We start from the raw sequence: 27987 nt of genomic DNA on the forward strand, positions 1-27987 counted from the left end.
CGCAAGAGCACAAAGGCTGTAAGGCTGTTATATTGCTCTCAACAATCCTTATCTCGACATACCTTCTTTACTTATCTCCATAAGTAAGTACGGTAATAAGCGACGAGAGTAAAATAAACATTTTTATATAATTTACGAAACAAAACTGTTTGTTAATATCCTGCTGCAAAGATGGACCTTTCCCCTTTTAAGGAGAAGTTTTGGAGCTAACTGGTGTATATGTTACCGTAAAAGCTCGAACTAAGGTAAATCTTAAGATTTTCCAGTAATACCAACTCATGTTGGTTTTACTGGAATTTTATTTAAAAGGGGAAAGGTCCATCTTTGCAGCGGGATATTAACAACATCAGATTTACCGTAGTTGGAGCTTACAGTGACATATATACTTGGAAAATTATTGTCATGTGCAGATTTCCTCATGATATTTTTCCTCATGAGAACAAGAATGTAATAAATACAAATTAACAACATGCATTCAGTGGTGCTTGTACCGGGATTCACATATTGTAACCACTGAGCCAGAACAGCCGTTATCGACGATTTATAAATCAATATATTCCGTCTCTAACCAAGCTCGTATAAGTCTTTAGAATCTTTATTTTACAGTACTTCGTAACTATATTTATCATATGAAATGAAAAATCAACGAATATCAACTTCACGCTGTTTATCGTGTATATAAATTAGCGTAAACGCCTTGTCTATTTTTTTAAGATAACATATTTCTTTTTTTTGCGAAATCGGTAACATAGCATGATATAAATGTAAATAATACATGGGTTACGCAAATAATAGATAGCTTCATATATTAACAGCAAATAGTGTTTCTATTTTCACAACATTAAGCATTATTGAAATTTATACTCGTACAATGGATATGATATATGACTAATATTTACAATGAATCATCAAATGGAAATAGCACGTTTTCGCTCGTTCTTGTTTCGAAAACATCGATGTAACATTTTTAATTTACACTATTATCAATAAAGAGTCTTCTTGTTTTCAGTTGATTAATAGTGTAGCGAAAAGGTAGTTTACAAGAATGTCATCTCATTGCTTAGTTTTTAGCTTATCGTATCGTAGCTTTTTTTATTGATCATTCATTATCATAGAAACTCCTTTTATATATTTAAAAACCAAAAGTGGGATAAATAAAAAATCAACACGCAATTAATCTATCTCTTATAGTTCAGAAACCAACACAACCGTTTAATTAATTAGAATAATTGTTACCAATTACGAAACTATTATAATTAAATTGAATGATAAAATAAAAAAGACCATGAATATGACAAAAGCAACTGTCTAACGACCGCACCTCGCAAAGGCCCGCGCAAAAGTGAGTCTGACGATGTCGTGATCCCTCTGACTGAGCTTCTTTCGTCTACCCGACACTGTCAAGCCTTGACAAATAATTAGAGAGTAGGAAATGCTGGCTGTGTCATATATCCTTGCTAATTATCTAAGAATACATTAAATCCTCTATTCGTAGTATAATGTATTATTAAAATAAAATATCTTCATCACGACCAACCTGCTCGATCACATTCAATCCACATAATATATGTGTATATATATGTTTGATGTGATCTGTCCTCTCCCTTTCCTGGAACCTGTGGGACTGATTTCGTGAAAAGGGATGGAAGCATGTAACAGGAAGCTAGGTTAGTACCTACGCGCTATTTGATTTTGACCAATGCGCGCGGTGCTAGTGTTGGCCGTCAGATGTTACCAAAACATCTTCCAATATAATGTTAATGTTTCTTATTACCAAAGTGACATGTCGGATGTTACACATATTTAATGCGTCTGATGTAAGGCTCGCTAAGTAAATTATTTATTGACTGTAGAATATTACGTGCATTGCTCATACAAATACACTAGGTAATACTTACTTTGTCTCGGCTAAAAGTTCGTAGTATAGATACATATTTTGTCTATGCCCTGTATCCTTTTTCCGAGATAGTTCCGAGGTTTAGAATACCAAAAAAAAATACATGATAATATGTTTGCATTTCATTAGAAATAATATCATTAAGTAGGTATATCATATTTAATGCAAATTAATTCGATGGAAATTTTAAGAAAACCCACAAGAAATATAATTTAGTTACCTTAAACTCCAGATTCCCTTAAATAAGATATGTTTGACAGAAGTATGTCTATAGCTGTTCTTACTTTATTTAATTAAAGAATAAAAGTAAAATATAAAAGAGGCAAAAATAGTTTTAATAAGTTTTGTCTTATTTCAATATAAAGATGCCTTTGAACTCGAGCCTCGCAATATTCTATTGTAATTTGAAAATCCGTCTGCAATCAGAATCTCTTTGACTAGCGTTTAATGCAAAACATTATGCAAAGAGCACTTATTTACGTTACTTCTTCTCAACTTATACTCTACGCATATATCTCTTTTCCAGTCTTTCTCTTTTACTCTCTTAAAGAAACCCTAATGATGAGTCTGAATCTGTGGTTTTTGATAATTTAAATCATACACAAAGTACTCGAGTGTAACGAGACATGCTTTAACGGGGACGATTTTAATTCAAAAGTCTGCATCTAATATCAAATCATCTAAGTAAAATTTCATACAGCTTTACCCGTAAAATTTCTGAACGCATACATTTTTTATAAACAACCTTTTGTTCTCGGTATATAAATGCCAGTGTTGATGCTAAAATATTGCATGCAAGTACTACTACTGATAAAAATCTAACATAATATAATTAAATATTTATTGTCACTTCATCCATTAATGAGCTATGAACGCACAGATGACAGAACACCCAATCAATTAAGTCAATTAACGCAATCGCCCTTCAATACACTTGATGCGATCCATTATACTTATAATACCTACATAATTATAACATATCGAACTGCAACGCCGCCAGGCGGAATACTAGCCTGGCATATCTACATTCCAGTTAAAATAACACAAAAAAGAAAAGATTAAATAAATCACCACATATAAAAATAAAGATGTAAATACAGAAACAAGTTTAGTGTTATTTTTTGAAATCGTACGCGTGGATGAACTATTGTTTTATAAACTTACGGTCTCCTTAAGCGAAAGACGTTTAATTTACTAACGTATCTCAGAAGTAATAAATAATACATATTATGCTTATAAGAATTTATTTTAATATATACGTTATATATTTATATCAGAAAGCAGATCAGTGCAAATAATTGTACCGACTTACCCACGTAGAAGTGGGGGGGGTGGGTATGTGGGATACGCCGGTACCCAAGATGTTAGCGGCACACCGGAATACCCACTATAAAACCAGCAGTACTCTCTCCGTCTCATCGGTGGGCGCCACGGGGTCGCTTTCGCATGCTTCCGTGACGCCCTGACGGTCAGCCCACCTATGCAGGCCTCCAATTCCTAGGGGGGATTCCCGGGGTACTGAGAACCCTCCTAACCCCTGTGGCGCCTATTGAGGCGGGGGGAGAAGGTGCGCGTAGCGTTGTTTCCTCCTCCCCGGTCTTCTTCGGCGGATCGAGTCTGCAGCAGCGTCCACCTTCCGCTCCCGTTCCGCTGCCTCCTTCTGCGACATAACGTTTTCGCAGGAGCGCATTTCTGACCAGTACGCCTTGCTACCGAGCATTGCGTTGATGACGCTCGGCAGCGAGAGGTCTCCGCCCGTACCGACTTACCTGCCCGGTAATAGGGAACAGAAAAGTATAGAATTATAGAAATGTTAGCATGTCCCTTATGATATATAATTTTGATTAAGTTTTCGTGCGTTAAACAAGTAAAATAATTTCAAGCATAGTACCTATAAATTTCGATAATTAAATATAATTATGCACGTATATTAATAGGCAATACAATGGTCATTTGATTTGAAGATTATATATTTCTGGTAAGCAGATAGTTAAGACTATCGGATATAAGACTTTGATAAATGTATATATTTAATTAAATATTATTAAAATCGTCTCAGCCGCGCTAGCTCACAGCTCATTCCAATCAAAGAAAGAATAAACATATTCTATGTATGTGATTTGCTAATACTCGTAGCGCGGCTTTATTGCGCACTGCTAACAGTTCTGGATTAATATAAATATAATTATTTACAATACAACACTATCACTGAACTACTTTGTTATATCTAATGTACCTAGTTATATTTCCAAAGTTCCGATAACAGTTTCGTCGACATTAAAAATCTATTATTTTGTAAATACTCGTTGAAATTATTTCTAATTATCTCCATTGTGGTAACACTCCAGACCCCCCCCCCCAGTCCAACCGTGGGTGGGTACCCAGGGTTTAATCCAATGACGAGACCGAAGAGAGTTCAGTTGTACAAACAAACAAATTTATGCGCTTATCGAGGCACGGAGTCTAAACACTACCAAAACTCTGAATCCAAACTAATACTGACACCCAGAATTTAACAGAAATATATATATATATATATTTATATATATATATATACCCAATAACCAAAAACGAATAACTGTCTCGCTGAATTTCTCTTCTACGTGAAATGCACGTACAGAATAAGTTTACTTGTATAAACTGTTTTATTTTATTTAAATTAAAAAGTATAAATAATATATCTGGATAAAATTATAATCACCATTTGAATTCACGCTTTGGCTATTTTTAAATGTAATTCAAATAAAATCAATATCGGCAAAGTCTGAAATTCAAAAAAATCTATTTAAATCGGCCGAATATCCGAGAATGGGGTCACTTCGCTCCATTAACTGGACGATAAAATCAATATGTAAGTAAGCAAGCGAACCTTAATTGACTTGATACGGCATTACTGTTTAAAGTGATACTCGACGTTTTATTGCACAGACATTCGAAGCTATTTTTTATTTTTAAATACAGATACAAAATAATTCGTCTATAAATTGAGCATTTAAAATATTTAAGCAATTGTGTATAAAATAGTACGAACATTGAGCTAATAATTTAAGTGAAATTATGAAACGGCGTAACGTGCTCTCGGAGGACAAGTGTAATAAGACAGTAACATAACTCTAGCTAAACATACTTATACTAAGTTAATGTTAATGTTAATACACTTTATTGTACACCACAAACATGAAATATAGAAATCTTAGGACTAAATACAAATCAGCTTAATGGCTAATTAGCCATCTCTTCGTGACTAAGTATTTGTTTCAGGCAAAATTAATATTTTTTATTTATCCGACATAGGATTTGAGCGCGTCGTTTCAGAATATGTGACCGTATATGCCAGCAATGTCAAGGAATAAGAAACTGCACAAAATATATCCGTGCATGGTGCCTGTGGCAGCACAGGTAGACACTTCTACTCAAAGGCCGAAAAAAAAACAACTACAAAACGTTATTATTCATTATATAATCAATAATAGTATTATGACCAATACGAAAACATCTAACTCAGAGGTTGTTAATCATGATAGGTAATGGCAAGAGTTAGATATTTCCCTGAGGAAAGCTCCACTGAGCCACGTGTTATATCGACATGATCCCGCAACCAGAAGTCGGCCAACGCAGAAGTTGGCTAACGCAGTGGTGATACCTTCTTAGATACATTATATGTCGTTTCCTGTACTTTGACGTTCTTAAGATGTGAAAGTGTAATAAATAAAAAAACTTACTTTCGCAATTAGAATGTTAGTTGGAAGTAATTTATCCTTAAGGTAAGCTTTAGTTGGTGGTAGGACCTTGTGCAAGTCCGTCTGGGTGGGTACCACCCACTCATCAGATATTCTACCGCCAAACAACATCATAACATCTCCCCAAGGTTGGTGACGCATTGGCGATGTAAGGAATGTTTAATATTTTTTAGTGCGCCATTGTCTATTGGCGGTGGTGACCTTTCACCATCGGGTGACCCATATGCTCGTCTGTGAATCTATGCCATAAAAAAAATTACAGCCACACATACCTTCCATTATACGTATATACACAAAACATCTTTGAAATTTAAAGAACAAATCCTCCTAACAAAACTTCAAATACTTCATTATTGCTTCTGTACGTTTCGCTTTACGCCAAAAAAACATTCAATAGAATGTCATCAGACTTTACTATGTGCGTATTTTAATTAGGGGTTCTCATTAGTAATCAAGTCTCAATGATACCATCGAGGTACTGTCAACACTATTCATGTTACTTTGTAGAAGTACAAAGAGATAATCATCTATTACGAAAATATCTGAAATAAGCTTTCAGAGCGTCACATACAAGAGTCTCGACGGAAGATAGCGTTTTATAATAGCTTGTTTTTGCGTCTATTATATACATACATACATTCATATTAACCCTATTTATCGGCTTATTTTATTTTTGCTTAGAAGAAATAGTTGTTATTCTTTTGTTTACTTTCCGTTAATACTAGTAACGTATGCCCTCCATATTTTTTTTTTAATTTATAGAGGACATTTTATTTTATAATATAGTTATAGAAAAACGCGGCAGACTTTATTCTGATTATATATAAAGTATAATAATTTTAATACAATCACATCTAGTGGATAAACCTCTTTCATGAAAAAAAAAACAACCTTGGTCAACTTTGATAACCACCGATCAAAAGCCAAAATCCCAAAAACATACATTATACCAAGACAACAATTTAACATATAATTTATATGTAGAGTAACCTTTTTTTTTCTTATAAACTCGAAAGTAGTTGAATGTATCGATGATATTGTTTGCGAGTGCGATGCCGGCCTTATCGGAATTGAATTCCCTTCGTTAAAAATGTATGCCGCGTCCCAATTCCTTTTCAATGCGCCTTCAGTGTAAATAGAAGCCTTTAAAAAGGCAAAGCAATGCCTGTAATAATGAAACGAGTGTGAAATAAAAAAAAAATGAACGACATTTACAAATGGGCGCGGTGTTATTAATGTGAAATGTGTTTGTCAACTTCACGTTTGGAAGGAAGAATAAGTAACATATGAACACAATTATATACATATGTTCGTAATCGTTACTTATATGAATTTATAAATTAATCCTATAGATGAAAATCGTGTGGCGCTTTGAAAATTTGGTTATATTATATAGAATAAATGCAAATTTTAATAAAATTGTATATTCGTGTGTGTATGAGCATTTAAAAAGGTGCTCATGTATATGATGATCGTTTTAGAAAATTTAATTAATAATTGGCTGTAGAACCCGTCAGTACAACATATATCTGTATATAACGGGGCGCGGTTACTTTGGTTAGTAGTAGGAGTAGTTGGCAATAATGTTTGATGGCTGACTTACTTTTAAGAGCGGGTCATCCCGAATGGAGTTGTAAGTGTCATGGCAACGCGAGTCGTTATGTTTTGACAAGCGACTCGAATGCGATGGTTGCTTGCAAACCCATTTGCTCTTAATCGAGATGAATTATTGTAATCCTTTGATATTATTGTCGTGTACGATTATTGAATTAATTAATACAGTGATTAGACGAAATTAAATACGTTTTATTTTGTGAATATCTCCATGCACGCCCACATTGTCTTCCAAATGTCGAATCAATCCCCGAACCTAACTGCTCGGCATCCTGCTCCTCCGACATATATATAGAGATGGCTTCTTATTTTCAATATTGCAAGCTCTTTTTATACATTAATGCCATCTTATCGAGATTATTCTAAAATGTTGTGTGTCCATTGCTATTTATCTATTGTGTTAAAATCTATCTGCTGAAAATACATTGCAAAGGTAAGCATACATGTACAATCTATTATGCCTTAATCTCATAATTCTATGGTATAACAATACAATATAAACGGAGCGAGATCAGGCGAAGGACCAACGGATTTATTTTAACGCAATTGTTGTCTTGTTACAAAATAGTAAACAGTAAAAAATGAATTTACGATGATATAAGCCCCGGAAAGGCCAAACGTAAAAATAACCTTTAAAAACTGAACCTGAGATGTTTGAGAAGCTTATTAAAAACGAGGGTTCCAACTTTTAATTCATTCATTAAAAACGCAAATGTAAGTGTATTCGTTAGGACAATAATTCATTATTAAATAGTATTTTAGTAATGTCATTACGTAAATAAAGAAATATGCCATATAGAGCCAAATAGTTCCATATTTAGTATCTTATGTAAGGTAGTTAGTCTCGTATTGGAACAAATGATTTTAATTATATTCATGTATAGTGACGTCATCAAAGAAGAAATAAATATTTTACAATGTCTAATGTTATATTAAATTTTCAAATACGGCAATGTTGAGGAACTGCGCCATGAAAGTGACTTGAGTTAATAAGTCGGCACTCCAATGTCCTCAGCTCTTGAATTTTTTAAGTGGCTACGTTGATCCGAAACTTTTCTTTAGGCGGCCATGATCTGTTTGAATATTTATGTCATTTTAAATACTTTCTCATAACTTCCGTTTGAAAATGTTTAATCCATTCGTCGTCGACGTCTGTTATTGTAAAAAGTTTTTACTTTTTATTTTAAAGTATTTACTGTAATTTATATTTCAGTTGTTTTGTCTTTGCTATTCAAAAACATTTATCAAGTTAAAATTAGAATTATATTTGGTGACGATATCGTTCACTTGCGTGTTAAAAGTGGAGTCAAATTATACCTTAGGGTAATCTAGACTTAAATAGAGAAGTTCAATATCAATACTATTAAAATTCTTTGCAGGACCAGTTAACCTAAAACGTATTTATTATTAAGTATTGAACTTCAACTCAAAACGCAAAAGATTTTAGTTTATTAGTGAGGACGGTGATAATATTAAAGAAAATTAAAAATAAATAATATGTCTATATTTTTAAAATAAATTTAAACAAGAGTGAAGAAAAAAGCAGGTGGGGATTGCGCACGCGCCGCTCAAGCGTGCACTCAGTGTTAAGCGCGGGTGATGAACAAACGTAGCGTTGTGAGTTTGGCCACCGTGCCGTAACTTTATATACACGTATTATTGCGGGACTTTTTCACAATCGCCCTACGAAGCGACATCGTGTACGAAGACTTGTTTAAGCTTGTAGCTCAAAACCTAAGCGAGTGCATTTGTCTAGTGTTTGTAACAGACTCGCACTAAGATGTGGCGGCTCAGTACAATTGTTTTTATTATTCTTAACATTTCGCAATGTAAGTATTTTTTTTTTATAAACTTTTATTCTAATATTAATTTTACTGGTGTACTTTTTATTAAACTAACAGTTAAATTATTTTATATGCATATTTAACTTATAACAATTAAAGCGATTAAGTTTTTTTAATGTTTTCATATGATTTGATTTCTCTCACTTTTTTTTTCATAGTTACAAAATATGTAGCTTTATTATCTCTTTACTGTTACTTACAAATATAATAACATATTGCGTGTTATTAGTACATATATTATTATTATTATTAATATCAGTGTATGAAAAGTACCATTTTCCAGTTTTTAGCTTACATTTTATTCAATGATGTAAGATGACAGATCAAAAGTGCTTTTATGAGCTTTCTTGAATGAAGAATAATTTGATTTGATTTTACTTAGAAGACCTTTGAGTTTGCTTGTGTTTGAAGTTTTTGATATGTGTTTAACTTCTATTAAAGTTCCACGAAATAGATATTTATAATTTACTCATACTGAACAACTTGTTACAAAAACAGGACCAAGAAATCCAAAAGTAAGACGTTTTGCAAATTTTCGCTTCTTATGTTATTATTTTTAGTAGGTATTTTACACAAATTATAGCAACCATTTTGTATGGCGTGTGGTTTCAGGCTGAGTAAAATAGAGTAATCCACAGATTATTAAGCAAAAGGCAGATGGAGTACTGAAAATTATAGTGAAGCAACAAAAGCGAAAATAAAATCGAAAGGAAGTTCATATTCCCAGAAGTGTGTGCAAAAAATTTGAACGGACTAAATTAAAAGTGACAGCATTTTTGGCGCATACAGAAAACGAATTTGTTTCACATTAGTGGGAATTTATATTCGCTTTTTTTGCTTCACTATAATATAACTCTTGCTACATGATGAGTAATCTTAATCGTATCGCGACTAGTTGACGCGCATAGCTCAATAGAAGCTAAATTTATGGCAAGCTAATTTATAAATCAGCACTAAAACCTTAACCATTTTTATTTGGTGGGATAATAACCCAATAGCAAGAGCATACCCATTGAGAGTTAATGTCAAATTGCCTAGTCACCTTTTCCCTAACGTTAAATATTGCATCGATCTCAAATGACAGAGTCGAACGATAACGATAATTATCTAGATTCTGCATATACTTATTCGAATACGAGTTCTTAGTAACTTCCAAAACTCTTTTATCTTGAATCGATACAATTATGAATAAATCATTATAGAACTGTACGAGTAGGCTTATTCTTATTTGTGGTGATAATGTAAGCAGTGCCTCATAAAAAAATAATCGTATTCATGTAATGAGTCAAAAAAGTTGACAAGTTTAATATATGTTCCACAGTTCGGGAATGAAAATTAAGCTAAGCTATTTGGTAGTAACGCTTGCACAAAATCACCTGGCGCTAATACTAAACTGTCTATGGTCTAGATAGGTATCACACACACATACATCATATATTTTAGCGTCATATTGTTGTGTTTTGATTTGAAGGTTCAGTAAGCCAGGAATAGGCACATGTGACATAACTACTAAGTTTCCAAATATATTGCCGAATGGCATTGGAGATGTAACGTATGATTATTATTTCTGTCATTAACGCTTCAGGTATAGAATATAAGCAAGTAGTACTATCGGGTGGCCTGTCTATCGCTCTAGTAAACTATAACAAAAAGCAATGAGAAGCTTTTTCCTCGCCCCACCTGTTAGGCCACGTAAGTTAAATTTGCGCTTAACTTTACTAAGGGTTTTTTTAACTTGATTTACTATGTATAAAACAAAATTTAATTGTCAAATTTATAATTACTTAAGTAATCACAATATGCCACCGTTGTATAGTAAAAATATGAAATAAATGTATGGATCTAAATTTCATGTACAAGAGACGAACCCTTCTTGCATTGTTTGCGATACCATATGGTAATATCACGAGGTATTGCACCGTCTGTGCTACGCTTCGCCGGTCACCTCTAGTCATGGTTTGTAAGTGCGATAAACGCATTTTACACTGGCTTTAGACCTTGTTACTAAAAAAAAGTTACCTGTTCATCCTTTTGTATATTAATGTTTATAAAATAAAAAACTATAAATTATCTGTTTTATTCCAATATCGCTTTTTAAATCATCATAAAATCTAAATTATTAACAATGGGCAGATAATCAATTGTTGTTAAGCTATGCTCAACCGAATTGTTAATTAAATATTTCTGTACTGTGTAGAATTAAAACGTCCGATTTAAATGCCACATTCAATTAAACCATTACAATTGATTTCACAAAGAATTACTAATAATAAAATTATATGAGTTTACTGGATAAATTGAAATATATTACATACCAAATATTCATATAATATTTGAATAAATTATATTTTGTATTTGTATAATTTATTCAATATTAATTGAAGTTCAACACAAGAACTCAACAAAAAAACGATATAGTACATAAAATGGTGCTGCTTTTCACTTTATAACTTAAATGCTAAAGAATGACAAAACATACAAAACAACACATGAGTAAGCGAGGCAGAATCTCAAGACAAGTTAACAAAATCGTAGACCGGAACGACGCGTGCGCAACGCTCCACGTGCTTAGCAGACCTTTATGTGCAATACACATCCATTAAAATAGTTTGGAAATATTCTTAGGTCATTTAATTAAAATGCAGAGGTTTGCAAAATACATGTAATACTTCCTCTATATATACGAGTATATATATATTGTCCTGTATATATATTACTCGGATTAAATTCTTGTAAAGAATGATATCTCATTTAGGCAGCGTGTTAGAGCTTACCTATGCTGAATATTTAATAGTCAAACTTAATATAACACCTCGCCTTATTGCCTCCCTTGGTGACCGGAGTACTGGTTAATTTTTTGATCAGAGAATCAGAATTGCTATTCAACCGGGAAATGCTGCTAGCATTCTTGCCACCATTACACGCGGTTTTGTTTTATATAGGAACTATTTTTAATTATTTTTTGTATATAGTTAAGGATTTAATGATAATGATTCTGAAAATAAATATGTCATATAGAGCTATTTAGCATGATTATTTGAAAATGGGAACATTAAGTAATAAGTAAATATTGTCCTTAGAAAACTTTTTCTACGTAATAAAAACTACTATTTTTAACTTTTAACTCATGCAGGTCCAATATGGGTCCAATACGGCTTTGAATTTTACGTTAAAAATTGGATATATCCCACTAACAACTAACACGAACAAAAAACATTATAAAGTAAAAGTTGTGATGGCCCTGGGGTAAGAACTCGTGCATCTTAAACGATGATTACGGCTTCAAATCCAAGCAAGCATCACTGCATTTCTTCTCTTTCTCTGGATATTTATAATTCAACGAAATCATGCCACATGGCTGTCCACCCACATTTGAACAACTTGGTGGGATTGCCTCCAAACCTTCTGCTCAATGGTAGAGGAGATCATAGCCTAACAGTGAGTCATTCAAAGACTGTGACATTAGTAGCCATTTCGGGAAGTTAAATTTAAGCTATATTCATATTATTAAAGAAAAGTTATGTTGATGGACTTGTCCAATAATAAATATGAAATTTTACAGTTAACCCTTCGGCTATCTCTAAAATTTGACATTTAAAACTGACTGTCGAAGTCCAATGATTTCAACCAAAAATAATAATATCATGATGTACACAATTACTGAAATCGTTCTTTTTAAAAACCTATAATGTTATAATAATTATGTAGATTAAGTAATAATAAAACTTGATATTCAATAAAACACTTACGCTTATAACATTTTCCGTTGTCGCTTTCAAGCAAAACACCATAAATTTGATCAAGAATTTAATTCCCCAAGTGTTTCTATGTTAATATTTCTGAGCATTGTAATGAAAAATTCGCTGACATTTTATTGAAATCAACCTTCAATGCTAGGTAAATACTGGAAGTAAGAATAATCTATTTCATTGTTGATCTGTCGCAATTTTCTTATTATTTTTTTATTCCCATTTCTTTACTCAATTTTGATCCATTGAGAATTTCGTTCGGTGTAATTTCACTTCAAGTCAAATAACGGGAATAATTATTCTGCGGCTTAAGAGGAAATTTAAATTATAATATCTACCATGCCTGAGGGCTATTGTATCGTATATTATATCTTTTCATTTTAAAACAATTCTATATTTTTTATCACTTTTAATATTTTTGATTGGCTTGATGGATTGACTGCCACGCATTACTGTGCCATCCAACATGACTATTGTAACCAACTTAAAAAATGTGCGTGTTTATCGCGCTCTCGTTTACTTTGAAATTGGTGGACAGATTTGAACAATTTAAGCCTTATTTCATCAAGCAAGATGACATATATAATAATTACATTAAATTGTCACGTCAGTAGGTAATCTAAATTTATTGCTGGTGCAACTGGGAAGTCAGTATCTACATATTCTCCACTGAAAAAAAGCTAGCTATAATGTTTTGGTTCTTTGAACTTGCATTGTGCAACAGAAATTTTTAAAAACAAGGGTCATAATATGTTAGTACCCAAGATTGGCAATGAAAGAGATGGACAATTTTTCTTACAATGCCAATTGTGAGGTGGCGACCTCTTATCATCAGTCCAGTCCAAATACCAGTCTTACCTACTTAAAAACAATTGTTAAACAATTCTGTAGGAGAAACTGTACGGCGAAAGAAATACTGTTAATATAGTTGATTATCATTTATCACTGTATTCTAAGTTTTTCTAACTTGCTTCATTTTAAAATAATCATTTAAAACATTAACGTTTACTTGGTGGTAGGGCTTTGTGCAAGCCCGCCTGGGTAGGTACGACCCACTCATCAGATATTCTACCGCAAAACATCAGTACTCAGTATTGTTGTGTTCCGGTTTGAAGGGTGAGTGAGCCAGTGTAACTACAGGCACAAGGGACGTAACATCTTAGTTCCCAGGGTTGGTGGCGCATTGGTGATATAAGGAATGGTTAATATTTCTTACAACGCCTTTGTCTATGGGCGGTGGTCTTACCTTCTTACCATCAGGTGGCCCATTTTCTCGTCCGCCTACCGATATCATAAAAAAAAAAATTAACAGATAATAAATTCGATCTTTATAGTGTTTTGTATAAAATTAAAATCTGTTAAATTATTCTTAATTGAATCATCCAAACTTCAATTGTTTTAATGGATTTCGGCATTCAACCGTATTGTTTAATATATATTACTACCAATAATTAAAGAGTATATTATATATATATATTTAAGCGAAGTGTCGCTTCCGTGCTTTTTTCAGGGATAAAAAGCCTCGGGATAAATTAATGTCACTCTGGCCTATAAAACTATCAAAATGCAAAAAATCAAGTCACTACGTGAAAGAATGACAAACGAACAAACACACATTCATATATATTTTATACTAGTGACGATTTATTATTTTAATAAAATATATAATACCTCAAAAATACGTTGTATTGAGTTCTTGAATAGTGTCGTGTTTATTTCACCGTTCTTCGTTAATCTCATTTATATTCATGTTCCATCGGGGTAAGGAAACTTAATAATTAATAATTAATTCAATTCAATATGATATTAACCCCGGAGGGTAACATTAATCCTGAACACACAGGGCGTAAAGCGAGAAAAAAAAGTAAGAAATAACTTAGATAGGCTTAGTAAACGATGAAATGTGAAAGAAGAAACACTGAAGAGTAAATATATAAGTTAATAATTAAAATCAAATGATTGTAAATTATTGTTATAATATTCAATATTAGTGCAAGTCGAGGAATACTTAATGATTTTGAACTAAATCAATCGCATTGAATGTCACGACGTTCAATGAAGGGACTAATTACAATTATTTAAAACTAACAGAACCGGCCAGGCGTTGCTGTGCCTATGTTACACGTCGAATTATATTTTATGATAATATTTAACTTAAAATCTTCTCTGAAAATGATGAAAAGTTTCTAATCTATTTATATTAATATAAGACTAGTTATGGACAAATCAACTTCTTAATGTCATATCTAAATACAATGCAATATGATCAATCTACAGATATAAATAAATATAAATAATATATAAATAATATATTTCCAATACGCCCAATTTCCTCGATATAACAAGACAAATTTGAGATGATTATCGTAGTGTAAGCATTTTTTTGTAAAATCCTTAACACCAATTCCTGTGATCGGTAGCAACGTAACTCGTCTGTGTAAAGTATTTTAAGCTTAGAGTAGAAACAGTCCGAACAATAATATCGATAGCCTCGTGAACAGAAGGCTTAAAATCGATATCTACATGGATTGAATCAGGCTTAGATCGTTCAAACATGATATTACCTAATATTGTAAAGCACGAGGCATTGACACAATTGAAAACATGCATCTGTGTTATATCGTTTGTTGCAAAGGCCATTTGCCTGGAACACTCAGACTTCATATTGCCCTGTGAAATTGATGGGGTAAATCGAGGTACATTCACTGTTAAAATGGTGCGTTCATTTGTAGTAAATATGAGGACAAAAGCATGTAAAATTTCCGAACCATGTTCCTTTAACATTTAATTTTCATTTCTTAACCTGGAGTTAGGACTTTGTGCAAACCAAGGGAAGGTACCGCCCACTTATCACTTATTCTAACGTCAAACAGTACAACGTGGTTTTGTTGTATTTTGATTTGAATGGTAAGTGAGATAGTCTTATCACAGATCCAAGAAAATATTTTTTACAACGCCAATGTATATGGGCGTTGACCATTTAAGCTATCCAGGTGGCCAATTTTGCCAGTCTACCTTGTAGGCTTGTGGTTTGTTGTCACTGTGATAAACAGAGGTTTTATTATTATAGAGTGTGTTCCATAATTAAATTTGTATTTTCCGAATATTTCATAGCCTGGCATATTGTGAAAGCAAAGCATTAACAAAAATATATACGATATAGACGAGTCAGTCGCGAGCGATGCGTCACAGTGCCATTAAGCCGGCTGCCTCGTGAATATATTTTTCCTTGATTTTAATTTTAATTTGGTGTGTGTATAAAATTATATGTATATATACGTATGTAACTAAATCCTAAATTGTTTGTTTTAGGCTTTGTGATGAATTCGCCAAAAATATATAAAATTGTAGGACCTGAAATATTACTATACGGCAGCAAAGAAGCTGTTACCCTCGACTGTCAATTTCATACAAACGAAACAACTGATCTAACTGTAAAGTGGTATTTTAATGACACGTCCCACCTCGTGTACCGATGGAAACCGCCTAATAAACCACAAGCTTTTGGGATGTTTAAGAAACAGGTATGTTCAAAATATTAAATAATTTTAGTCATATTTATGTGTGTGATCACATTCTATTATGAAAAAGATAATGTGAAGCTATAGGTTGATTGTACATAAGCGTACTCCGGTTTTTTGAACAAACATGTTTCTAGAATTGAAGATAACAAACGATGGCAACCAAGCATAACTAAATTTGCAAAATCTGGTACGCAAGAGAAAATTTTATAATACTTTTCTTTACATTATTAAAGAAATAAATTAAAATTAGGCACTTTAGTCATTCTGCTGGCTGTAAGTAGTAGTTAGTATCGATAGGTTCTTATTTAGGGAATAGGTAAAGTAAGGTAAGGTAAAACAAACAAATAAATTAGCTACCAGAAACTGTACTTAAGATAAATGGCGTAGATACGGATTTACAGTGTTTATGTCTATAGACATAATTTTCACTATCGAGTGCCTCATCTGCGTTTAATTCGTTTATCCAATTTTGTTAGCAATAAAGAAAGAAAAATCATTTACAGTTTGACCTCTCACACGTAGCTTCGAATAATCCGTCCTCGCAATATCGAGCTCTACACATCAAAAATCCGACTCCATTTATGTCTGGAAAATACATCTGCGCTGTGACCAACCGCTTTTCTGAAGATAGGATGACACACTCTATGACCATATATGGTAAGGACATTATTTACAAATGTTTTAAAATTGCAAAGAGCGTTCTTCATTTGGACAAAAAATGCAGATCTATATAAATATCTGCTAAATATAACGTATTTAATGTTTGAGAAGAAATCAATTTTAATAAATATATTTGAAAATATTACCAAGCATATTATCTACTCAGATTCAATTGATTAAAAATAGGTCTTAAAATTTAGGCTTAAGTGTGATGTCCCACCTGGACAGGTGACCATTTCTTGCCTTTACCCCAACAGATAAACTAGAAATAAACTAGATAATAGTGCTGGAGGTAAATATTTAGACAATTGGGCTACCTGATGCTAAGTGGTCACCGCCGCTCATAGACATAAGAAATATAAACCATTCCTTACATCGCCAATGCACCGCCAACCTTGGCTAAAATGTTATGTCTCTTGTGCCTGTCATTACTCTGGCTTACTTACTATTCCAACCGGAAAACAACAATACAAAGCATTGCTGCTTGGTGGTAAAAAATATGATTAGTGGGTAGTACCCAGACTGGCTTATACAATACCCTACCATCAAGTTTAGCTAATCTTATTGATTTAACAGTATCAGAATCAGAAATAAAGTCTTAAAGTATATGGAGATACACCTCCGTTCTCGTAAAATATTCTCGAATACTGATAAATAATGGTATTCAGCTAAAATTTCACGTAATATTAAGTACTCGTGTACTGAACATTACAGCAACATGCTTTGTGAACTGAGACGAAACGGAAATTACTTTGTCCAAGTTTGCCCGTACTACAAACAGCATTTGATTGCAACATGTTAACGAGCAAACTCGATCGACGTGTTTTAAATTTCATATCAATTGAAGAATAAGACAATTTTTAAAATTCGAATGTAGTTTTTTAACACACGACAAAAATGTAATTATTCTGCAATTAAATGATTTCGCAATGTTTATGTCAATTTCTTTATTTGAAAATTTAGAACAACTAAATATAACTAAGATATCTAGTTCTTTTAAAATATCCTATAGAATTCACTTAATTAAACACACTTAATCATAATGTCAGAAAAATAGCTCAGTTTGATTAGTCAATCAGTATTTATGTAGTGGCTATTCAGCTAGTTCAGTATTTTAATTAAATAATAGTTACCGATGCGACGTAATGAATATCACCAGATACATGGTGTTGAATTTAACAAATATCATGTAATGTGCCACTAATCTCAATGCTTTATAAATACCTCCGTATAACGCCTGGGTTTATTTGCGGGGCAAATAAAATTTTCCAGCTTTTGGTTAGCTTCCTGATTACCTAGCAGTGCATGAATAATTAATCGGCTCATTGATTACCATATAATTTATCCTAGCGTTTAAAACATTCAATGTAGTCAATATTGTTCGAATGTTTAATGTTAAAAAATATTTGTTTTTGATAAATGAATAAAAGTATACTTTACATAATATAATATTTGTGTATTGTTTACACCGTAACCTTACTGGGAAGTTCTTTTGAAGGTGTCATTCAAAAGTTGGCGAAATCATTCAAAACGACGACCTCCGTGGTCGAGTAGTGTGTACACCGGTTTTCATGGGTACGCCACTCCGAGGTCCCGGGTTCGATTTCCGGCAGAGTCGATGTAGAAAAAGTTCATTAGTTTTCTATCTTGTCTTGGATCTGGGTGTATGTGGTACCGTCGTTACTTCTGATTGTCCATGACACAAATGCTTTAGCTAATTAAATTAGGATCAGAGTAATGTATGTGATGTTGTCCAATGTTTATTTATTATTATTTAATGTTTGCCGGTATCATCAAGAGAACAGAAACCATACGGATATAATACGCGATCACTGCAACCGTTAAGCACGGATGTGATGCGCTATCGATACGTTTAGTGTGCATACTTTTTCACCACTAATTTTAAATATTATTACACATTTGAATAGTTGTTTGTGTCGGATGACAAAACTGTAATTCAATTTATCATAAGGCTATTAAACAAAATTGAATCACAACTGGACATGCATGGAGGAACTATTCTAGGACTTCGAATTCCATTGAATTGAGTTTTCTGAGTCTATAGTGAGTACGCATTAAACCAATATTGTAACAAATAACGAAAAAAAGCCAACTCAACTTTCGTTTAAAGGAATAACAAGCCCAACTTTATATAAAAAGTAAATGAAAAATTAACTTAAATTATTAAGAGCTTTGGTTCATTTTAACAAAATATATTCAGATTTAATATAAATCTTCTTGGAATTAGGGCAAGGAAATCTTTGATAATATTTCATATTGGTATTTTTTCCATAATATACTCCCTAAAATATTTTCATTCTTGGAAAGAATTAACATAGCTATTTCCCCTGGTATTTAAACATTTTAAATCGACGCGTCTATTTTTCTTATAACCAACATCACTATAAGCCTTATTACTAAGCTTTCTCTGCTAATATTACTTAATTGCATTTTACAGTAAATCTAAGTGTCTTACATTAATAAATAAAACTAAGATTTGTTCGCTATAGAAACATTGTGAAGCAACAATTTTAAATGTTCATTATCACAGACAAATAGTTATATTTAATAATTTAGGTAGACGGACGAGAAAATGGGTCACCTGATGGTAAGTGATCACCACCGGCCATAGAGAATGGCGCTGTTAGAAATATTAACCATTCCATATATCAGCAATGCGATATAAATACTAAGTTATGTCCCTTGTGCCTGTAGTTACACTGGCTTACTCACTCTTCAAACCAGAACCAGAATCACTGCTGTTTGGCGGCCCACCACCATGTTTAATGACTTTGTTTAATAAAAAATAAACTAAATTAATTGAAATAGTATTTAAGTTTAAACATATTAATGAACCTACTGTAATTTCTAAAACGAAAATATTTTCTCATTTCAGAAACTGAAAAAAAATCCAATTTAATACTCGATCGTCTAAAAAACAACACAATAGTCAACATAATATATAAAATAGAAGGAGTGTACCCGTATCCGAAATTGGAACTATTTGCTGCAAATAGGTAAGAATACAAGACGAATTAAATATATTAGAAAAGAATAGAGACAGCAATATACGCAGTCTCATTCTCACCTGACATTCCGTTAATTTATTGATGAATCTTATTATTATATAGTACATGCTACTAGACCCGCTTCGACTTCGCACGGGTGCTATTAAATAAAAAGATATCATTTATACCAACCCTATTGCCCTCAGGAATTATATGAAAAACAGTAAAAGAAATTTTAAAGTTGATCCTGATGATATTATAACAAAATGTTCTTTATAATAAAAGTATCAATTCAATATTGCATGTTTCTGGCTACTAATTTATGTTAATTAAAAATATCATGCAAATTCTTTATAGATATATAGACTAGTTCTATTTATATAAAGTTACTAAAACTTCTAAGTCTTATGAAATATCTGCATCAGTATTTTAAATGTCTTCCTATTTAAAGCAAAACGAGATCGCTACGGCAATCATCATTGGACACTTTATAATTATGGTAAAATCTTCGAAAGAATATACATACAAGAGAATAAATATCGTATCACAAATCAGATACAGATTAAAATTTGTTTGAAATGTTTTAACGAATATTAACCAAGAAGGATCGTAAATAAATAAAACTAAAACAAATTATACTGGTTGAAAAAATATTTTAATACTTACGTAATTGTGTATAAAATTAATCAGCAGCATAAAACCGTTAGGTAATAATAACCAAGTGTACTATTGTAAATTAATTTCGAGATTTTACAAATTACACCACGAACATTGTCTGACAGAAATCCTATCAAACCGAATTATACCTGCTAAATATATAAGTAACGTAGGTTAACGTCAAAAAAATAATAACCCGTGAGTAAATTTAATTAATTGTTTCGTGCCGTAATTAAAATCCACCCACGTAATTAACATACAATATGGCGAGTATCAGTATTCGGTGTCGAGATATTTAACGGTAATGTGGAGAGCAGGTATGGCTTTGTCATATTAACATATTATATATCCATAGTCAGCGTCCTGTTCCAATTATTTATCTTATATATTTTATTATATATTAATTCTAATATACTTTGATTAATGTTTATATATTAAGCTTAAATTATTATTCGCTGGACATAGAAAATAAAAGAAAATCATTAATAAAAATACAGAATATAGTTCTAGTTAATAAGTTCTACAGAAGTAATAAAAATACAGAATATAGTTCTAGTTAATAAGTTCTACAGAAGTTATAAAGATCAGTGAGATCTGAGAAATATCTATTTATAATCCAATAGTTTTTTGTAATTATAGTTGTGATTTAATTGTATATTCAACAAGTATGCTATCAAATATCAATTTCAAGGTCATCATCCTCCTGCTCTTATCCCAGTTTTACTTGGGGTTGGCGCAGCATGTCTTCTTCTTCCATACTTCTCTGTCGAACGTCATCTCACATGTAACATTATTTCTAACCATATCGTCTTTCACACAATCCATCCATCGTTATAATCTCAATCGTCGTAATATAAATTTCAAGGTATAAGAATAATAAAACATTATTTAAAAACTAGGATTTTAATTCGCAGCAAAAATAAAATAATGTCAAAAGTAATTTTCTTTTTTAATTAATTGAAAATAGAGATGTTTATTTATTTAATTACAAGTCACTGGTCGCGATTTCGTTCTCCGTTTGTTGTTTAAAATATTTAAATATACAATCCTTAGATGTCAGCACACTAAAGCTTTTCATTGCAATTACATTAATTGTATAGAAACGTATACAAACAAAAAATAAACATGATTTAAAATAGATATTGTTACCGTTTTGAATTTTACCATAATTCAAAAATAATTGCTCCGCAGACACCGATTAAACTATTACACCCAAGAGACCGTATGACCAATTTATTTGTGTAATGTTCACTAATTATGAAGAGGTGAATTTTATTTATCTGTTTGTTTTTAATCAACATCGACACCAACGTAAACGTTATACAAATTAATATATACTGTGTATTTAAAAATAAATAAATCTTATCTAAGCTAAAGCTTAAATGCATGTGTCGAATGATATTCTCTTTATTGTGTCTCCCGATCTCACCAGGAAGGTGTCTAAAGAGAAGGATGTGACAGTGGCATTACGATGTATATATCACTGTTCTTATTTAGACAGATCCGAGAAAAAGAACGGATCAGGATTTTTTGACGGACGTTTTGCTACTCCGAAGAGCGTTGATCTTAACGCTCAGATCAGATGCATTATGGATGAATTTGCAGACGCGATGGCACCAATATGCCTAAAACCTCAGTCTCAGAAAAAACGGACATAAGTAGAAAGAATTTTAAAAAATATTAGCTTGGTGGTAGGACTTTGTGCAAGCCGTTTATTTTGGTACCACCCACTCATCAGATATTCAACCGCCAAACAGCAGCACACAGTATTGTTGTGTTTTAGTTTGAAGGGTTAGTGAGCCAGTGCAGTTGCAGACATAAAGGACATAATATCTAAGTTCCCAAGATTGGTGGTGCATTGGCGATGTAAGGAATGGTTAATAATAAAAGCACCATTGTTTATAGGTGGTGGTAACCCCTTTAGATGTCCTAATTGCACCTCCTACCTATATCATAAAAAAGTGTCATAATCTCTTTATTTATATCTCAAATGTTTCTTATGAAAATCTTTCTCGTATAATAGAAAGCAATGTTTTATTTCATGTGTTCTTCTTCGTCTTAAATACCACCAGTGCTTAGATATCATCGTCGTCTAACGTGTACGAAGACCGAATGCATCTGATCGGAGCCTGCCAGCGTGTGTGTGAAAACGCACGTCTGGTCACCGTCTTTCATTTAAATAGACAGTTCGTCTTAGTAAGAATAGGAAGAATCAACTGCAATATAAGTTCCAAAACTTTACATTAAGAAAAGATGAGGCTTTTATCGAGGAATTAAAATTTTTCGGGATATTTACAAAACACTCAATACAAAAGTATATGGTATGTGGTACATGTTCACAAAAAATCGTAGCAGTTATTATTATAACTTATTATTGTTTCGCTCTATTTATTTGTAACTCAGCTGTTCAATAATTAGTTTAAAAACTATGAAAAATAAAATAACATCTTGTAAATGTCCCACTGCTGGGCTTAGAGGAGGAGGTGAAATGTGGTTTGGCCATGTGGCCGAATTTCGTTGAAATTAGACACATGTAGGTTTCCTCGCGATGTTTCCTTTACTAGATTTATAAACAGAAATCATGCACGTAAAAATTAAGTGGCGCTTACCTGAGATTGAAGACGCAATCATTAATTAAGATACAAGACTTATAACCACTGGGACCATCTTGGGCCCAATCTATTGATTAAGCAATTGAATAATCTTTTGATACATTAAAAAAGTATTATCCTTATATCTCATAAACAAACTAACTTAACCTGAGCTGAGGAGGTAATCATGATGATAACAAAAATCAGACGTTATATTACTATAAAAACAAATTACAAACACTAGCACGTTTGCTAGTCCTGTTCTACCTCGTTTTGTATTCATCGATTCTAACAATCTGCTAGTAGACTTCGGAAAACTTCACAGGCGTCCCAAATCGGTCCTCGAATAATACTGGATGTTCACTTGAATGTTCCTTAATCTAAAAACATACGACAAATTATTAGTACTATAAAAGCAACGTAAAATATACTCTTTCATTTTCAATTTTCCGAAATGGACTTAAATACAGTTGGCGTTAGAAAATTTTATTTGAGTCAATTTCGGAAATTTTATCGTAAAATGGAACACTTTATTTGAAGTGAAAGAAGAAATATTTAACCTGGAATAAAAAACGATTCTATCGATCGTATCTCGATTGGGAATAAGTGGCTAATTAGGGATTTTCCTGTGGCGTTTAATTGCGGCGACGAGTCGAATGGAGTATTGGTCCGTGTATTTCCAATACTTTGGAGTTTCGAACTAAATAATTCGGATGTTTCTCGCGAGTTTGCTAACAACCCAGCCATATGCACATGAATGCATTTACATTACCAGATTTAGTTTGTCCCGTAGGTATTTGGATACTTACCTCAATATTGTTAGAAGATATTTAAAGAAAAATATTTATTATAACATACATTATTAATAAAATTAAGTTATTATAATTTTTAGAAAAAATATATAGCCCGAAGGTTTTTTTACCAATATGTATCAATAATAGCTAATTTTATAATTATCTTCCACAATTCAAATAAAAAATAAAAAAAATATTTACTTGATAAAACTTAATTAAATCGCGCCAAACAAGCGACCGCCTTGACTTTGCGTGGGACTATTATATAATAATCAATTACCGACGCAGTTTTATATATTCGATTAAGAGTAAAAATTCGAAATTAGATCACTTAAATTAAACCATTTAAGCAGTTATTGAAATAGTACCAAAAAGCTTGTTTGTTTTTTATATAATCGACAAATATCATCCTAATACTTTGTAAAATGTTCATGAACAATATAAATATAACCTATATTTGTAATTTTTGACCATTTTATTTCTAAATGGGCCGAAAATATTTAACATAATATTATTATTCATTATTAAGCTACTATTAAGCGTCAGCTTATAGGGCCACCAAAATCAAAACACCCATAGCAGTAATACCAATTTTTATTTGATGATATCGTGCATTCTGAGGCAACGTGATTATGTTTTTTTTTTCACTTTGTATACAAACAAACAAATGTGGTGACGGACTTTATTGAACCTATATAGATATACATTTTTGTTTCAGACTATTAAATTCAACGTCAAAAATTACCAAAATGGATGACAGTCTTTATAAAGGCGTAGCATCGGCTTTGATAAAAACAAACACACTTGATACAACGGTTGAAATAATTGGTCGCATGGAAATTCCTGAAGCAAACTATGTTCACATACAAAGGGAAATATTTTACAGAGGTTAGAATTTTTTTTTTAAATCTCTTCTTCATTTTATGTTTAACATTACCAGGTTTGCGATTTCATCTACATTTAGCCTACCTTTTGGATTACATCATGGATGTTTTATAGTCTATATTTTTTCAGCGAATAGGTTATTTAAAATAATTATCTTTTTACAAATCCGACTAGTAGAATATCTGATTAACGCGTTCAAACACACAAACTTTACAACTTTATAAATATGTATATATTAATAGTATAGAATCTTACCCAAAGGGATACGTTACATTTAGATTTTACATCTAAGTCTTTTTTAATATGCTGTGACTTTTAAGGCCAGGCGTTTGCTTGGCACCATATTTAGGAATATTTTTGTTGTTGAATTATTTCTGTTTTTTCACGCACGCGAAACTGTAAACTGATCGGCGATCTTTTTACACTTATTTATCCTCGATTTATTTTATAAACAATTAGCTAATGTATTTTAATTTTGTAATTAGACTTGCATGCGTTACAATGCCAATTACAATGTTGCATTGAATTGATTGAATCAAGTCTTTGGACTTGATATTTCAATCAAACCTTGTATGTATATACAAAACGAAACGCCAGAATATTGTATATTACAACTATGTTGAACTAAGTGTTCTGAAAATACAAGTATAAATGAGTTTTTGGTGGCAGTAGTTTTGGATGCACGTAGCGATATTATTCCGCGGACAAAACTATCATTGTTGGTCTCTACAAAACTTTTCACAACAGCCTCAAAAGCAACGTCAAATACATTTTCGTTGAACTCAAATTTCGCTATAAAAAAGATACTTTTATCTATGTTAGACGTTCGGGTTTTAAAATTTAAATTCATCAAAAGGATAGAATAGTCATCATATCATCGATTTTATATTTCACTATAAATTTCTTTAATTTCTCTAAAAATCATATTATAGATAGATAGATAGATATTTAATAACAAAAAAAAATCCATTCTGAGTTCAAGGTTTTCCATACTGGTCCATTTCAATAAATCACACTTTACGCAATAACTCAATTTATACTAATATTATAAATGAAAGTAAGTTTGTCTGTTACCTCTTCAAGCTTAAATCACTGAACTGATTTTGATGGAATTTGGTACGGAGATCGTTTGAGTCCCGGTGTAACACAAGTTATTATTAATTCCCTCGAAGCAAAGTAAAGTTAAAGGCAAATTTTATAAATTAATTTTTAAAAATATATCGTGATGTCTATACCAACATCACTGTTATTTATACGGGTAAGATGTAAAAATATACAATTTAAAAAAAAAATATATAAAACCGGTTGAACTTCTACGAATATCTGTCTTGCTGGAAGAAGTTTAAGTATCCATATTTTTTCGTACGTTGTCGTCTGTACTTTATCGTTGAAGACATTCGGCAAACGATGTCAGACCATCGGACTTCGACGATCGACGAAATGCATTTTGTCGTAGCAATTTCTAAGTTCGCTATCTTTAACGATTTCTACGTAGCACTGACAATCGGTAGACAAACGAATCAAATAACATAAAGATATCGTAGTCGTTTGTCTGTACAGTAATTCGTCTGGATTTATTGTGGAAACCACCGGAACGCTATATATAATATATATATATATATATATAAAATTAGTTTTAGAACATATTATTTTAGGATGAAATCAAATATATCGAAAATAACTATCAGTAAGAATAATATACTGTGTTGTATATATTAAAATAATATAATAAGAAAAGAAATCTTATTATATTAGCTCTGTGCACGCTCGACTTGGTAGAAATCCACCACTCATCAGATATACTGCTGATAAACATCCATACTGAGTATTGTTGTATTCCGGTTTGAAGGGTGAGTGTGCCAGTAGAACTTCAGCCCAAGGGCAATAACACCTTAGCTCCCAAGGTTGATGGCATATTGGTGATGAAAAATTGTTAATATTTATTTGCTCATCATATCCATATCAGTAATGTATATATATTTTGATAAATGCAAAAGCTCGTTAGTAAAATTAGTATGAACCAAGCTTGAGTTCCATGGAAGGAAAAAGGCTACTTTTGCCTAACAACTGATAACTAACTCCTAACACGCAAGCGAATCCGTAGACAACTCTTTTTGTGTGTTTCGTTTCCTCTCTCTGGGATTACATGACATATTTATAATTAACATATCGTCAGCCACTTCTATATCGCTCTGTAGACAAATTGGTTTAAAAGCAAATGTACATATAAAAATATGCGCATTCTCATACTGAAATCTAACATTACTAAAAATATATATTTTTGTTCACAGATCCAAACCCATACAATCAAAACTTTGAGATTAATAACGGTATGAATAATTTTACAATATTTTAATTTTAATTATTTAATCTGTAAGTAAATTAATTACAAACTGGAAATTTCCCTGAAATTCAAATTGCTATTTAATGAGGAAAAGCGTGAAACGGACCCAAAAATGCTATTCTCCTCCTAAAAATCCTATTTTTATTAAAAAATAACCTATTCTATATTTGTTATTTTTTTTTTTTCAGATCAACGAAGAATAACACCGGCGTTAATATTAATTTTATTCTCCTTATTTATTTCTTGGGGAGTACTGCGGTATGAATAATGTATTTAATGATTGTTATTAATAATTAAATGTTATATTTTATCAAATTTAATTATATAAATAAAACTTTCGAACCAAATGTTATATGAATTGTATGTATTTGTGTTAAGACTGATACTTTGTAAGAGAAAATCCATAAAAAAAAAGTCTAAAGCAATTTTTTTTTGACTGAATTTTATTTGTTTTATTTTTTATTAATATTATATAAGCGTTACTACCACTTTATTAAAATTTAATATACATAATAACTAACATGACTCCGACAAGCCCTTCAGTGTTTTGAATTTTAAGGACATGTTTTTTATAGCTTTCTATGGAGAGTATAATAACATTTTTGTCCTCAAAGTAGAATGATCTAGTTATGACTTATTTATTTTTAAATTGAATCATTTTGTACCGTCACAGGATTGGT

At 31.9% G+C, this 27987-nt stretch overlaps 1 protein-coding gene across 1 annotated transcript; it reads left to right on the forward strand.

Annotated features, from left to right (window-relative positions):
• Positions 1-8936: 8936 nt before the first annotated feature.
• On the forward strand, positions 8937-27575 carry LOC125077961. Its single transcript, XM_047690096.1, has 7 exons — positions 8937-9080; positions 16157-16368; positions 16872-17025; positions 19925-20045; positions 24797-24966; positions 27255-27293; positions 27496-27575. The coding sequence occupies exons 1-7, from the start codon at positions 9032-9034 to the stop codon at positions 27573-27575; spliced, it is 825 nt and encodes a 274-aa protein (XP_047546052.1). The 5' UTR covers positions 8937-9031.
• Positions 27576-27987: the final 412 nt, after the last annotated feature.

The sequence above is a fragment of the Vanessa atalanta genome, chromosome 4, assembly GCF_905147765.1.
Source record: "Vanessa atalanta chromosome 4, ilVanAtal1.2, whole genome shotgun sequence".
In the NCBI taxonomy this organism is placed as follows: domain Eukaryota; kingdom Metazoa; phylum Arthropoda; class Insecta; order Lepidoptera; family Nymphalidae; genus Vanessa; species Vanessa atalanta.